This window comes from Callorhinus ursinus, unplaced genomic scaffold (genome assembly GCF_003265705.2).
Source record: "Callorhinus ursinus isolate GAN/ISIS: 27379988/994484 unplaced genomic scaffold, GSC_fseal_2.0 scaffold6, whole genome shotgun sequence".
Lineage (NCBI taxonomy): Eukaryota > Metazoa > Chordata > Mammalia > Carnivora > Otariidae > Callorhinus > Callorhinus ursinus.
This window is the reverse complement of record NW_027397068.1, coordinates 9,987,342-10,004,227: the sequence shown is the minus strand read 5'-3', so window position 1 is coordinate 10,004,227 and position 16,886 is coordinate 9,987,342. Positions and strand designations below refer to the sequence as shown.

At 39.8% G+C, this 16,886-nt stretch overlaps 1 protein-coding gene across 1 annotated transcript; it reads right to left on the bottom strand.

Annotated features, from left to right (window-relative positions):
* Positions 1-390: 390 nt before the first annotated feature.
* On the bottom strand, positions 391-16,593 carry LOC112819426 (elongation factor 2-like). The gene is made up of 3 exons (XM_025866449.2): positions 16,561-16,593; positions 15,636-15,743; positions 391-1,695 (listed from the first exon to the last, which is right to left on the bottom strand). Exons 1-3 carry the CDS (start codon positions 16,591-16,593, stop codon positions 925-927), a joined length of 912 nt encoding a protein of 303 aa, XP_025722234.1. The 3' UTR covers positions 391-924.
* Between the last annotated feature and the right edge of the window lie 293 nt (positions 16,594-16,886).

Below are 16,886 nucleotides of genomic sequence, written 5' to 3'. Positions count from 1 at the left end.
GTCATTCTTTGTGCTTTTTAACATACAATATTCACTATCTATAGCATCCTTTTACTATCTCAAAGTTGTTTATGTCTAACCATCCTTATCTATGTCTTGGCCTAAATATACTGAAAACTGAAGAAAAATCATGAGTACTCAGAAAAGAAAAAACACTAAATGAAGCTATTATTTAAAAGCAAAATTCAAATTTTTTTTTCAGGAAGAGAAAGTTCAAAGTATGAACTCCTATAATTGTAGAAATTTGACCCCCCAAACTTTATGGTCCTGTAATATACAGTCCATGCCTTTGTCTTCTTTTTTTGTTTTTGCCTTTGTCTTTAAAGAAGGAAAACTCTATGCTACAAAGTTCAATACTTTAAAGAAGGAAAACTCTATGCTACAAAGTTTTTTTTTTTTTTTTTTCACCACCATATCAAATTTATTATTCCAATGGCACTAATACAGCTGGAGGTGCTCACGGTGACACCGCACAAAGTTTCCTGCCTTCTAGCTTCTGTCCAAAAAGAAAGGTCTACCCGCTCGTTCCTTCCCCATGGGGGGAAAATCCACTACGGGCCATTTACCCAAATAAACCTCTTAATGCATTATATATTTTTTTGGACATCTGAGTTTCTGAAATGGAAAAAAGTGTTGAGTGTCCCATCCCACCTCCCCCACCCCCACCGGCCAAATAAGTCCCTGTTGCCAGGGCATTTCTCTTGCCTCTGAAATCTTGAAATAAATATCGAAAGAAACGGCATCAAGTGTTCACGTTGAGTGATGGCACTGAGTGGGCCCCAGAACCTGTCAGGTGGAGCGTCCCCGTGGACAGTCTCGAGGTGTTATGGAGAATGCGAGAGCTTGTTGCTGTGGTCGATCGTCAGCCGGGTACAGGGGCTGTGCTGAGTCCCACCGGGGAGGTGGGCTGCAGGGGAGGGCTGCCTATAACTTGTCCAGGAAGTTGTCCAGGGCCGGGATGCCTTCCTTCAGGCCTTTGCGCTTGCGTGTTTCGGCCACCACCTGGCTGGGGCGGCTGGTGTTGTCGAAGGGATCCCCGGGCAGGATCTGCCAGTGGTCAAAAACGCACTGGGGAAAGGCCTGGCCGCCAGTGTTGGACCTCAGGTCAGCGGTGAAGCCAAAGGACTCATTCACAGGCAGATAGGCCTTCACGACAAACATGGGGGTGCCGGCCACCTGGGACTCCTCAAACACATGACCCCGCTTCCTGTTCAGGACATCGTAGATGCCACCAACCACTTGTTCTGGACACTGAATCTCCACAAGGTAGATGGGCTCCATAAGCCGAGGCTGGGCAGTCAGCACACTAGCATAGAGGCAGCGCCGGGCAGTGGGGATGATCTGGCCCCCCCCACGGTGGATAGCATCCGCATGCAGGGTCACGTCGTGGACATCAAAGCGCACACCACGCATATTCTCTTCGCACAGAGCCCCCTCTTTGGTGGCCCACTGGAAGCCAGCTACCACGCTATCCTTGATCTCGTTGAGGTACTGCACACCCTTGGTGATGTCAGTGAGGACGTTGGGGCCAGTGCCGTCGGGCCCAAAGCACCAGATCTTGCGAGCCTCAGCCACATCCCACTCATACTTCTCGGCCAGATAGCGGGCCCGCTGCTTCAGCTCCTGGCGGGCGGACACCTCGCCCTTGTCAATGTCCTCGGCCAGGCCGTCAGGGAAGGATAGACTGATAAATTTCTATTTGCTCAAATAGTAAGTCTACTCATTTATTTTTTTGCTAAAGAATAGGCTAAAAAATTACACTAAAAACTAGGTGATACTACCATGTAGGCTTATTTTTCTGTAAATAATTCTTGAGGTAAAGTCAGATGAGTCAGAAAATATGGATGTCACTGATGCATTTGTGAGGTTGTGTTTGCCTAAATTCTATTCCTAGTAAGTAGTATGGTGGCTCTTTCGGCAAGGCCTAGAAAGCACATACAATTATTACCAAGGTCAGTAATCAAGTTTACCATTTTCTTGAGCTTCTAGGCTAGATTACTAATATAACGAATTGGATTTTAATATACAAACTAAGCCCAGATGGAAGTTGGGGTATAGTTGTGAGTGAAATCCATCCCCGAAGAGGTGGGCAGATTTTCACAGGAAATAGTCTGGAGCTGGAGAAAATCATGGATTGCGGGGTATAAGATGCAAGGGCGAGAATAACAGGGGCAGAAGAATGTCTTGACTGTGAGGCTGAGGAGAAAGAAAATAACTTCAGAATACAACAGGGAAGGAACGGGAAATGTCATTGTCTGAAAACAGAATAGAAAAGAGGGAAATTTAAAGGGATTTTAAGAGGAGCCTAAAAAAATTAAGAAGAGGAAGTAGTAGAAGTTATAGCAGAACTTTAGAGAAGCAAACCTTGAAAATGATGGATGTGACTGAGGTTTCTGGGGTAATACTTTTGAGACAGGCTTGATCTTGTTCCGTGAATCTCTGAATTATTTGAGAGCAGAGTGGCCATGTTCCCCTCACACTTCCTCACCCTGGATCCCATGTCTTCTGCCTTGGCTTCCATGATCTCCAGAGACGGCTCTGCAAAAGGCTGCCAGGGCGTCTCTCCCAGTCAGTTTTTCTCACTCATGTCTCTGTTAGCCACTGCTGACTAGCAACAACCAGGGTTGTCTCCCTGGTTTCTGTGGTCCTCGGCTCTGCTATTTCTCCTCCTCCCCAGCAGCATGCTTCTTCCCTGGTCCTCCCTCCTCCTTCCGCTCCCTCAGCCTGGTCATCACCATCTCTCTCTGTACTCTTTCACATGGTATCCTACATGATTGCAGGATGTCGGACAGCTTGGTGAAGACTGGCCTAAATCCTGGCCTTACTCTAACCTTCTTTCCCAAGCTCCACCCTCAGAGTCTAGACTGGCCTGCTAGACTCTGCCCAGATTTCCCAATGGTACCTCAAGCTTAAGGGGTTTGAAACATAATTATCTCCCCATCACAAAACCTGCTTCTTATCTTATGTTCCCTAACTCTGCAATTAGTATCACTGTCTTCCCAGTCAGTCAGACTCAAAAAGATTGATTATCTTGGATTTCTTCCTCTTTGCTCCCTAGATTCAATTGTCAAGTCATTCTGCCTTTGCCATGTCTCTCACATTCATTGGCTGTCATTGTCACCACTCCACAGAAGCTTCTGTGACAATAACTTTCTTATTGTTCATTTGCCTCCAGTATCTCCCATAGGATGTACTATTAGTGTAATATGGATAAATACTTACTGAATTATTGAATACTATTAACATTCATTCAATCAACAATTATCGAGTGCCTGCTCTATGCTAGACAAAGGTCAGTAGAGATAGAGTGAAGAACAAAAGATTCTTGCGTTACAAAGGAATATCAAGTCTTTCTTTAAAAGAAGGATTCTGAGTTTCTGATCTGCTAACTCCACATAAAAAGAATGAGAAATATGATTTTATTTGTAGAGAAATAAATGTAGTAAAGAAGAGCTTGTTTTAAATAATGACATAGGATATTACAATTGCTTGTAGAGTCTCCTTTCTTATTTTTAAGAATAAGAGGGAGATTATTCATGAAATAAGCACTAGGTTTGGGACCAAAACAAACTCATGCTAATGAGACTCAGTGTACCTACTGATCCATTTACTTTAGTCTGTCTTGTTTCAGCTGGGTTTCACACTAGGATCTGTCTGTGGGTGACCTCTGAGTACATTTGCCAGAGGCAAAGACTTCCATTTTCTTTGCCTAGTGATAACCAGAGAAGGATGTGGATATTACTCAAAGAGAAGTAAGTGGCTTTAAGCCTATGTTTAAAAATCCTAAGTTTTTGGTTTAAATGCTGTTTTGAGCAGTTCGTTATTGAAAATATACTTCTGCTTTCAGAAAATGCCCAAGCTCTTCATCAAAGGCAAGCTGCTGATTGCTAAGGGAAGGATATGGTACAAGAGCAAGCCAAGCATTGATTATAAGAAAAGGGGGAGGCTTCCACCTAGTTAATGAGGCAACCTGCTAACAGTTTTCGGGTTGGAAAAAGTGATCAAGGACTTTCCTTTAGACAAACAGCGTCATTTGATTGCTCTCACTCCCTCATCATCAGAAGGTTTGTGCAATACAGTGGGATGTTTCAGCAAGAGCCTGCCTGGGATTTGCCATCAGACCTGGGGTTGGGTTCCAGTTCTATTCACTTAATGCTTATAAAACCCTGAGCAGGCCAAGCTTGCAGAGCCTCAGTTTCCTCACTTACAAAACAGGATCAGCAATAGTCACCCAGTTCACCTGGTTATTGTAAAAACTTCAGGTCTGTCAAAGAGCACCGTGAGCTAAAAATACCCTAAATTATCTATGCAAATATTCAGTAATAACTAGAAGGGAGGTGCTGAGAACCAAAAGTTTGCATTTTTAATTACATGTAAGTCTTAAAACACGTTTCACAGATACAATGTGTAAGAATCGCAAATAAGTTTGTAATCGTACTCAAGTGTTTATTTAATTCTGTCCCGAATGTGGATTATTTTTAAAAGTAAATTTCAATTTGCTCAAGCGCTATGTTCTAAAATCCACTTGTAAATTTGTTTTTGAAATGCATGGCATATTTTCCCACAGAACAATGTTATAAATGATGGTTAAGTCTCCAGCACACCCTGTAAAGACTACCCAAAAGTAACTAAAATGTCAGGCTTTTGCAGTTTGATCCAGGACCCTAGCCACTTCTAGTGTCTCCATGTAGCAGCAACTAGGTTGGAGATCATTTGTGCTTTTGCTGCGCCTTGGAACATGGGAAGAAGGACTTGTGGAACCTCGGATAGTGGCTGTGTCCTCTCTACGGCCCCAGGGCAGGAACAGAAGGAAATATGGCTGCTTGGAATAGCCGCTTATCTGTCTGCACCGCATCCAGCAGGCGTCGGACCAGGAGTCCTCATCTCCTCTCCCTTCAGCCTGTACTTCTCGCCTGGGTTGTGGTGAGTACTTGAAAATGAATTCTTGAAAAGAGTAAGCCTCATGGTAAAATCCCATCCTCACTCCTGCTGCTCCTATGGGGACTGTCTTCTTCCATAAGGAGATATAGCTGTTAAGGAATTCTGTCAGGGATCCAAGAAACTCCAGGTCATGTGGGGGAGGGGCCAGAGGAAATAAAGTGCTTAGGATGTTGGCTTCCTCTCAGAAACTTCCAGGGTGGGAAACCCCTTCCCCTAGCACAGGGCCAACAGACACATGAGTTAATATTTTCAGTGGGAACTTTGTGAATTAAAGGTCTCCATGTAATATCCCTTCACTGCAAATTCTTGTGGTATTTTAACAGAGGGGATACTAAACACTAAAGTGAAAAGCACACTTGTTAATCACTCAGCTAAGATAGCACCATTTTGATATCTATAATAGTATAAAATGATGAGAAATAGCTTAAAAGGTAAGAGTTCCATGGTGGGACAAACAAGCTTGTCATATATATATATATTTTTTTTTCATGGTTTTAAGTCAACAGATGTAGAAGAGAAAAATCTGTGAAAAATTTGTATGATTAGAAACAGCTAAGCCAATATTTTCAGTTTGAATGATAACTGATAACGGGGCTGCCACCTGTGGTTGTGCAGTTCGTGGACTGGACAAAGGGAGCTCACCAGGGCGTTAGTGATGCTGAAATCCAGGGCTGTGCTCTGGCACAGAGCTAAGCTGGAAGGAAGAGGCACCTTCATGACATTTACACTCAAGTGCCCAGTGTGCCAGCAACTATCCTGTTTGGCTATCATCAAACACTATATTTATCCACCCACCTGCCAGGAGAAAAAAAAAATTGCAGCCAGGGGATATCTTAAGGGAATTAGTACAACCAACTCCATTAATCTCTGTTTATTATAAAGTTGACACTTTAAATGTTTATTAGTGAAGGAGAAGGGAAGTTCATACTTATTGAACAACGTAGGTGGTAGGCACTGTGTTACCCTGTTGAAGTCTGCTGAATCCCTTCAATCAAAATGGGCCAAGGCAGTGGAAAGGAATACAAGCAGATAATAATTACATTTTAAATGCCAGTGTCTTAAATTAGCATATTTCTTTTCATAGAATTTGAAAATACTTTATCTTATTTATCACAACAGCTCGATGAAAGAACTGATATTGTCTACATCTGACAGGTAAGTTATAAAAATGTTAAATGATTAGTAAAGATTTGCTAATGCATTTAACTCAAGTCTCCAGACCCTTAATCTTGTGCTCTTTCCATTACGCCAGTGAAAGGCAGATTTAAGTGATGGAAATCTGTAGGCTGAGTTCTAGAATAGAAAGTAGTGTGTGGGGTTGGGGTTGGTGGAGGAGGGACTGACATCGGAAAGAAATTAAACTTGGAACAACAAATTTTAAGTTAGCAGATACAAAGGTTAGCTATCTCTGAAAACCATACAAACAAAAAAGGAAAACAGCTAGAATTGTTCTTAAAACCCAGGGAGAGAACAGAGGACTCTCAGAACATTTTATGTAGCAAGTACCTTAAGAAGGAGGTCATGCTAAGGTGAGGAGGGAAAAGTCGGGAAAAGATAGTCACAGATTCAGACTCCATGGGAAAAGGAGGGCCAGACATTAAAAGCAATATATGCATTTAACAATTTGAATTATCCTCCCAGGATATTATAAGGAACAATCATATTGACTTGACTTAGCTGATAGTAACGTGTTTGTTTTCATAGGCCAAAAAAACTTGATAGCTTCATTGTTATGAATAAAATATATCCTTAAACTCTCATGGAACCCTGGAAGACACCACAGTAATACATAACTCCCCGGGAAACGGAAGTGGTTTAGCCTTTCAGCCGGTATATAAATTCAGTTCAGTGCAGCCAAAGACAGGCTTAGTTAAATACAACTTTTGATTAATTGTGAATTGAATGTCTCAACCAGATTTCTCTGTGCCTTTATTCAATTTCAATATGCCCTTTCTTCACAGAATTTATCATTCTGTCCATCATCTCTTTATCCTTTCATCTGTCCATCTTCTGTCCTTCCATTCACCTGTTTCAGCCCCTACCTACCCTTCAGTTTATCCGTCCTTCTATCCATACCTCCATCCAGCCATTCATCCTTCTATCCATCCCATAATCCTTTTCTTCTTTCTCCCCAATTAAGTTAATCGCTTGTGGATAAGGAGGTACCAATAAACAGCACCGGAAATCAAGATGTATTTAGGTGTGCAATTTCAGGCGAGTTGGAGGATGTATAATTACATCATTTATTATAGTCCTGGTAGCCGCCTAGTTAGTTTATCATGTCGTAGCTTGGAACTAAAGATAATCAGCTATAATGATCAAGCTTAATTTAATAACATTTTCTGCTTACCATTTGCATTACTTCTATACATTATGGAAACTGCCATTTCAGTTTCTGAAAGCACATTAAATCCATCCTATCTGTCCTGATGAAAGCCTTCTATTATTAATCTTAGAGAAGTTCTACTCACTTCTGCAGTATTTGAGGAACATATTTGTTTTCATTATTAAGCTTCGTAGACAGAAATAATTTCTTCCTTTTGTATAGTGCTTTACAGTTTATAACACTCTTTTTTAGATCCATCATCCTTGATTCTCAATTAAAAGCCAAACTCAATATTTTGCATATGTTTTGCTACAGATCTCATTTCATCTCAGGTGAGCCAGCCAACCCCCCCCCCCTTCCCCTCCCCCCCCCCCCCCCCCCCCCCAGGACATGCCCCGGTGCTGTTTTCATTAACTTTCCCCTGGCGTTTGTTTGGATATTCAGATGATGATGAAGTGGATGTTGTTCTCATTATTCCTGCCTCAGGATGTGGTGGACCACCATCTGCAGATGCCGTGTAAGTGATCATCTTGGCACTGACCCATATGCCACCTTTGTAGTCATGAGTATTCTATCCGAGAGATGCCATCTGGTTTTCACGGAAGCCAGTGGAAAAGTGGGGGTCTATGTTTTACCGCTGAGATCTGTGTTCAGAGAAAAAAAAAATTGAACGTTTTCTGCTCCCATCAGGGACAGAGCATCAGCTGTTGTGTTCTTTGTATCAAATTTTCTCATGGCGTCTACCTTCATTGTTAGAGTTGTTTTATCAGAGATGTTAAGACGCCCTCCACACTCTGCTGAGCGGGGCCGGGGTGTGGGTTGGGTGAGAGAGAGAGGGCAGAACAACTGTTCCAACCACAGAATCTACAGACCTTACGAGATTTAGCCCAACACACCGATCCTGACTTTTTAGTTTTTTAGACCCCAAATACTTTTTCAGGCTATCATTTTTATGTGTTAAAGTTTTATTCAGAAATAATTTCAAATTAAAGAACAATTACAAGAACCGTGCAAAGAATTTTCATATATACTTCACTCAAGTTCATTCCTGGTTTACATTTTGGCACATTTCTTTATATATATTTATCCTGAACCACTTGGGAGTTCATTTTAAAAACGGTCCCCCTTTTGCCCCTAAGTACTTTAGTGTAGATTTCCTAAGAGCAAGACATTTTTTTTTTTTTTTTACATAACCATTGTACGATTATCAAGTTCAGGAGATGAAAATTGGTATAAAACTACTGTCTAAGATGCAGTTCATAATTTTAAGACTTAAAACCAAGGCTGAAGTAACAAAAATTCTCGACTATGTTTCTTCCCTTAATTAAGTTGGTAAGATTTTTTTATAGCCCTTCTTATCATATGGCCCCTTCTACTATGGAAACGTAACAACTTTTGAATGCCCTCGTGCACTTGTCACAACTTGTAACACAAAATAAGTGCCACGGGGAATAAATAGACACACCCCACGCGCTTGACTCTTACTGAGCAGGTAGAAAGAAATTTGTCCTTTGTCCTACAAAATGTTTCTGAGATTTGGACACATGTCAGTTTCTTACTTCTCCCCTTCTCTTTTTGGCCCATGTATTAAGAGCAAAGTTGCAGCTAGAGCAGGGATCCTAAATGCTATTGTTTTTTGCTTTGTTTTGTTTTTTGTTTTTTTCCTGCCTTACTCTCTGGATTCTCTTCCTAGCCCTTGTTCAAGCAAAGCAGTCTTGTCTGTCAAATTGTTTCTTCCTATTCAGAAATTCACCCACTCCTTCAGTGATCAAGCTCCCTCCCCCATGATAAGATCTTAGGTGAACAATATGTACTCTTCAGACTCTTTAAGATAGCATCATTGATTTTTCAGAAGTCTTCAAAAGGAAATGCATAGAAATAAGCATTATTTATAAAGGTATCTTTTTCATAATCAGTAACTATTCATCTCTCCTATTAGCAGGTTTATCAATCACAGGGAGGGAAACAGGCATCTGAAAGTAGCTGGCAATCAAGAATACCGCAGGAAGCTTGCTTTTGGAAGCATATACATTCTTACCTAGTTCCTATTTCCTTAAGAATTTTCTGGGCTTACTGCATTTAGTTTTATAATTTGTGCTCTGTTTCCACCACTAATTTATTTCCTTGCTTACTAATTTATCCAGATAAAGGTCTTAAAACTACAAAACATAATGATGATTCATTCCAAATGCTATTTCTTATGTTTACTTTGCACTGACAATAGCTAGTCTCATACTTCAGAAAGAATGTTTTCCTATAAAATACCTTTTTTTAAAAAATGGTGAGACGTCAAGATAAAAGACTCCAGTTTGACAGAGTAATTAGTTGGTCAACTGCTTTTTTTTTTAATCCCATAAATTACTCCTCTGTCAAGTGACAACAAATGTAATTTGAACTGAGATTAATTACATAATAATTATGCTTAACATAATTGGTTAAATAGAGGAATTTCTTATGAAATGGTAGATTCTTAAATTTATACAAATAAGACCAGATGGTGAACAGCTAGTTTTAATTAAATTAGGTTTAGTAATTATAGATGATTAATTTTAAATTTAACTCAGATTAGAAAGACTATATTAAGGAAATTATTCTTAGTTTTTTCAATAGGATGATAATGTATTATGATAATTATAAACCCCAGTACCTGGGATCAACTTCGTAATTCCTTAATTTCACTTTGATAAATAAGACTTTGGAAAAGATTACTAAGAAAAATGATAGCATCTCCTTCCTTAGAGGTCTTTGAGATTCAATGAGACATCATGAGTATAGGAGGTTAGGTGTTTTTTTTACAGAGAAGAGGGGCAGGGAGGGCAGTGGTTTTAAGGATGAAGCAAATGATTTCCTGAAGATATTTCTAATTCCTGAATGTGGTGACTAAACCGGTATTACAGCAGAATGCATGTTAATCTATCAGACCACAAAAGTGGCTTCTGAAAAGGATGTAAAAATCCCACAAAAGCACGTATGTGAGAGAGAAAGGGTTTTTCTCCACATTTTCTTTTCATTCAGAAGGTATTTTCACATGGCTTATCATATGAACTCTGTTACAAAGAGTCTGTGAATTGCTTCTAACCGCAGGAGCCATGTGTCACTCATCTGTGAAAAAGTCTGAATCGAAAAGTGCAAAAAAAGATAAGCCTGGCTCACTGAGGGGCCTGCCCCACACTAGGTAAGATTCATTTTTATTCTACATGGATGGCTTTTGATTATGTTTGTTTGTTCATTCATTCATCAAATATTTATTGCATGCAAAGCTCTTTGTTGGCGATATGGTTTTATTAGGCACTTGCTTTCAAAAGAAAAGACTGTTCATGCAAAAGCTCGCTTGCTGATCTTGATTGTGTCCATATCCTTCCAGCAACATAGGTCTTCAGCTGTTTTTACTGTTTCCTTTAACAGGAAAGCAAAGCCCAACTCTAGCTCAAAATCAACCTCATGCTGAAGTGGCCTGAATCCTCAAATGGTCCAACCAGGAGCACAGCTGCTGAGGTGAGGTCTCTCAATGAAAGTGCACACAAAGCCACCTCGTAGGGTCATGTGTGAGGAGACAGGTAAGGCCACCTGGCTGTCTGAGGGCAGCCTCCCAGAGAGGCCCCACTGTGCAGGATGGAGATTACACCCTGGTTCACTGACTTGAGCAAGACTGATATTGGCTGCAGCAGGAATTCACTTTAAGAAACTATAGGAGTTTTAACTGGCCTGAGGCTAGAGGTCTGAAGCGAGCCAGGATAGCCTTTTTGTTTGGGGTTAGATGCTCTTCATCTGCCAGATTATAGACCAGAAGGATGCTTTTATGAACAAGAGATTAGAACAGGAGAGTTGGATTTTTATTTTTAATTCTATTTTTCATTACACAAGTCATGTGTAAGTATTATAGAAAGCTTATAAAGACCCCAAGAGGCAAGAAAGAAGTAAAAATGATTTTTAATTCCACCATTTAAGCAATTACCACTCAACATTTTGGGGTACACCCTTCTAGATATTTTTCTATGGATATCTATTTTTATCTTAGAAAGAATACAGGTGTTTGTGTATATACTATTTTTTAACCTAATTTTGTCACTGGATAACATATTGTGAACATTTTCCTGTGTCAGTATATTTATTTCACCTTGAACACTCACCGTGAGGGAAGCATGGTGTTTCATAATATGACCTTTACTTATTTGGCCAATCCCTTATTCTTAGACATTAAAGCCTTTATTTTAATTTTTTTTTAGCCTGGTAAACTCCATTAGTCCACTGTTGCTGAGTGTCTATCCAGAGAACAAGGGTTATTCATCTAGAATTGGATCATGCTCCAGTGGCATTCATGAAAATAGCAAATCTAAACTCTAATTCTTCCCTTCTGCATTCATTACTTTCTGCACACTTGCAATCGCCAGTGATTATAGCTTATTCTTATCAAGTAAATTTTAGGTTATTGTTATCTTGTGGTGACGTAAAATAACACCCCAATTTAATCAGTAAACTATAATAATTAGTAAACAATGAACAAAAGGTTATTATGGGAAGGATGTCTTAGGTCAGTGGTTTCAAACCTTGGCTGCACATTAGAACCACCTGGAGGGCTTTGAAAAATCCTAAAACCCGGTCCAATTAAACCCCAACCTCTGGGTGAGGGCCTGGGCACCACTTGCTATTGTCAAGTTCCCTGGGTAATTACCATGAGAAGCCGGATTGGAGAACCACTGATTCTATATCAGGTTCCTTACTGTTTCTGAATGTGAAGTTTCTTTTGACTTCTCTGAATCTTTGACTCAAACAATGACAAGATGGTGGGGCTGACCTGAGGTTGGAATTTGCAGCTGGAGAGGGAAGTCCAACAGGGTTGCTCCCTCCTCCATCCCCTGAGGCACAGGCTGGGGGTGTGGCAGGGCATTTGCGGGGCTCTGAATCCATGGGAGAAAGCCTTGCCTTGCAGAACGGATGAGCAGTGCCCTTGAGGGTGACAGTAGCAACACCAACAGCAATAGCCTGTACAGTCTTTGAGTCCCTGAGTGTCCCCAGTAGTTCAATGAGGCTAGCACTGTGATAGAAAGTAGGTAATAGAAAGTCGAGGTGAGGACAGCCTCGGGGCTTGCTGTCCAGGCTCAACCCCTAAAGCTGTGTAACTTCCAGAAAGGTACTCAGTTTCTCCGTGCTCCAGTTTCTGCACCTGGGAAATGCAGATAATATAGTTCCCACCTCTCTGTTGGGACGAATAGATAAATTAACACTGGAAGAGCTTTTAGGAAAGTGCCTGGCACTCATCAAAATACCTAACAACACAATGGTTCTCCACCAAAGGTGATGTTGCTCACTCCCCACCCCCTAGGGGACACTTGGCAATGTCTGGAGATATATTTTCATTGTCACAGTGAGGCGGGCGATGGGGGGGTGGGGAGGGATGCTACTGGAATCAAGTGACTAGAAGCCATGGATGGTTCTAAACACCCTATGATGCACAGGACAGCCCCCACAACAAAGCATCAGCTGTCCCCCAATGTCATTAGTGCTGAGGTTGAGAAACCCTGCAGTGGATGTTGGTTATTTAGCCTCTTGGGGAGGAAGACAAGCCAGGCTTAGGGAGATTGGGCAATTTATCTAAGGCCATACATCTGGTACGTGCTGGGGCTGGGACTTGAAACCAAGTCAGAAAACGTAGAGCCATCTTTATCGTGCTGTGAGGATGTGGTCTATGGATGTGGGGCTTGGCTTCATTTCTAAAGTGTGGGCACTTCTTCCCCTCATCCCTAGGTTTTATGAGGCAGTTAGGGGTGGCGGCTTTTGGTCTACTAATGACAGTATGTGTGACAGAGAGAGGGAGATGCTGTGTTGGAAATGGTGTCTGATTACCATCACTCTGATTACCATCACCTTTCACCTTTTCACCCTTATCAAGGAGAGAAGGAAAAAGGAAACTAAAAAGTAGTGGTAAAAGGGCATTAAAAATGCCATTATATGCTCTTTGGGATTTTTGGAAATGTAGGGATGGATGTGTGCTTTCAAAAAATGCAGGGCATCTATTCAGCTTCACCTTTCTCTGGAATCGCAAGCAAGCTGCATATATGTCCCTGTCCTCATGGGTAATTTAACAATTGTACATATTTCAATTTCTAGGCTATTTCATTCATTCTCCAGAAACCGTGAATAGACAAGAACTGTAATGAACAGGCTGATACATTATAGCGGGCATCCACAGTTCAATTTAAAAGCCAGGGAAATTAATAAAAGGTACATCAAAGTGTGCTTTTTCAATCTGCTAGAGGAATGGGAAATTGCTTAACACCTAGTATAGAGACTGTGATAAGACAGAACTAAGTGACAGACTTTCTTTGCAAGTTTATGATCACCTCTGGGTGCCCATTACTAAACTTATCGAATCCTGCTTGAAGTATCATTTTCGGCGGAGGTTTCTTGGAACTGCTCTCAGGCTAGGACTCGGGCAGAGCTGCCCTTGCCCTCATTCCAGACCCACATCCCTTTTGTGGACACGCTCACTCAGAAGAGCTCTTTCTCCTGTTACGCATCTCCCAGCACAAATCTAATTCTTCACCTGCCTTTTTATGTGTTGAAAGCTGTGTTCTCCCTGTGCCCATTTGTCAGCCATATCAGCTATGTAAATCAACACATCTTCTTGAAATGATTTTTGAGCCAGGAGCCATTTATGCTATTTCTGCCTGGGAATGTAATTGGAGCTGTTTCACTGCTGAGTTTTTGAGAGGCTATTTTAATTTCCATACAGTAGGTCTTCTTTCTTTCGCTTGTCCCAGATCTCAGTCTGTTTCTATAGAGAATTGATTTCTGCATTGATAATAGCTTCACTTACAGTATATTCTGGAGTTTCCAAACGCCAGACTTAGTAAGAATGAAAAACATGACAGTTTTTCAACCCTTCTGGAAGAGACATAACGCTTGAATGCAGGAATAAAATTACCTGTCTGGTAATGGAAAATTGAGAACACAGTGATCATTGCCTTTTTATCATAAAAATACGTTTAAAAAAATGAAATATAATAATGCCACTGCATTGCAAATGGCCTATGTCTTGATGTGAGAAGAAAATCATATGTAAACTAAAATGGGGGTATTTCATGGCATAGCATGCTTTTAGCATGTTGACAGTTATAAATCAGTTACAAAGTATTAATCCAATATTTTACAGAAATGCAAAATGAATCAAATCTTTAGAGCATTACAGACTTTCTCCCTGTTCTAGATCAAAACTAAAATTCAAACATATTAGTTTAGTAGAGTAATACAAGTAGCTTTATTTGTCTTTACCTAATTTTTGCAAGGAATTGAAAACATTATAAGAATGTTTCTAGTCATGAGTCTACATGTTTTTATTCAATTTATGATAATTCTGAAATAATTGCCTTACAGACTTTTAAGCTGATTTTTAATAGATATGCAGTAAATGTTAATTTTATGCTTAATAAATCAATTTGCATTTTGAGTGTCTTATATTAAGCCAGTTTACTCCGTGTTTGAATACAAAAAGATTAAAAATGTCATCTATTGGAAAGTAAACTTACTTAAGCATTAAAACTCATTTTAAATTTTTAATAGATTTACCCATTTAATTGAAAATAATTTAACCTTTAAAGTGTCTCATAAAAGCAATGAAATAGTCAAGACCAGAAATTTAAATTAAATTAAGTTAAAAATAATTATGTTAGTTTTGAACAAATGTGTTAAATTTTTTACATAAAATTGTGAATGTTAATTTTAAATGGAGAAATTCTAGCCTTAAAAAATAGTTACATAGCTGCATGCATTACATACTAAAATACCCAGTGAACAAAGCTAAAAATTATTTTCGTTATTTAAAATATAGGAAGAACAATTTTAAATAAAATTTAAAATTTTTTTAGTCTAAATTATAATCAAAATGTTATAAAGCAAACTTTAGATAATGGGGATATATTTTAACTAATAATGCAAATCAGAATTTTAAAATGATGTCCATGTTTGCTTGTTTTTCTGGATCAAGAGAATATGTGTAAAACAAACAAAATTCTTGAATTCAATCAACTGCAATTTTGTTAAAATCAGGACTCTAGGTATGGGATGATGTAATCTATATATTACATTTAAACGTGATTCCCTGTAGAACTACCCTTTACTTCCATACACCTTCTTCCTGTTCTCTCTCTCTCTTTTTAAAGGTTTTATTTATTTATTTGAGAGAGAAAGAGAGACAAAGATAGTGACAGAGAGCATGAGTGAGACAAGCGAGCACCAAGAGGGGACCAGAGACGAGAGGGAGAAGCAGGCTCCCCACTGAGCAGGATCCTGGGATCATGACCCGAGCTGAAGGCAGAAGCTTAACCGACTGAGGCACCCAGGCGCCCCTTAGTCCTGTTCTCTGGCTTACCTCAGTCCAGATAGGTGAGGTTTCTAAATCATTGAGGCTTCTCCATTCAGTTGCCAGAACATCAACTCTTTGGCTTTTATTTAATGGAACTACTTCTTTTTTATCAAACTATAAAGAAAAGTACAGGAAATAATGCAGCAAGCATTAATCTGGATATAAATCTAGATTTATTAAAGAAAGAAGATCTTACAGATGCAGGCAAAGTCCATTTTGTCCCGATCCTTAATCTGTTACCTGCCCCTTCTCAGAGGTAGGTAGTATTCTGAAGTCAGTGAGTACATACACTGCTCATGTTTTTAGGCTGATCCACTGACGCACTGCTGTTTTCTACTGTATCTACATTTCTATGACCACACTTTTATTTTTTGTTTTGCTTTTTTTATTCTCAAAATGTGAACAATTCTCGGGGTGCTTGGGTAACTCAGTCGGCTGAGCGTCCGGCTCTTGGTTTCAGGTCAGGTCGTGATCTCATGGGTCATGGGATCGAGCCTTGTGTAGGGCTCCTTGCTCAGCAGAGAGTCTGCTTAAATGACTCTTTGTTCCTCTCCCTCTGCCCCTCCCTCCCCTAAATAAATAAATCCTTAAAAAAAATAAAATGTGGACAATTTTAAATGTGGACATTCTAAAGTACATATATGTATATTTGAATATTTGTATGTATATTTGCATAATAGCACATATGTATATTTGAATAATAATAAAACACCCTGTCTCTCCGCTCAATCTATGAGTTGCTTTGTGTGGCCCTCCCAGACCTTATTCCTCCTTCCCTATGCTGTTCTCCCCAGGGTTAGGCACTATCCTCGTTATGTTTCTTGACCTAATTTTTATTGTTTTTTGCACATGTCCCTAAAGAGTTATTTGGTTTTCACTGCTTTCTATTTTATACAAATGGAGTGAATGTATAGATTCTTCTATGACTTACTTTTTCATTCGATGATATGTTGCTGAGACTCATGCCTACGGCTATGGGTCATTCGTTTTCACCTTCGTATGTAGAGCTTACTCTGTATAAATAGATAATACCATGAATTATTTATCCATCTTAATATCAAGGGGTATTTGAATTGTTTCTGTTTTTCTCTTACAATCAATGCTTTAAAGGACAGTTTTGTACATGTACGCTGGTATGCACAGGCAAGAATTTTTCCAGGGTTTTTATCTGGGAGTGGAAATACTGTGCATATCCAAATATGCTGGGTAATGCCAAGTTGGGTGTGTGTGTGTGTGTGTGTGTGTTGTGTATGTTTA

Coding starts and splice junctions, on each gene's coding strand:
- LOC112819426 (XM_025866449.2), bottom strand. CDS start 16,593: ATGAGTCTCAGCAACATATCATCGAATGAAAAA. Junction 15,744..16,560: donor ACATATCATCGAATGAAAAA/GTAAGTCATAGA, acceptor TTTTCTTTATAG/TTTGATAAAAAAGAAGTAGT. Junction 1,696..15,635: donor CCTCACCTATCTGGACTGAG/GTAAGCCAGAGA, acceptor TTGAGCAAATAG/AAATTTATCAGTCTATCCTT.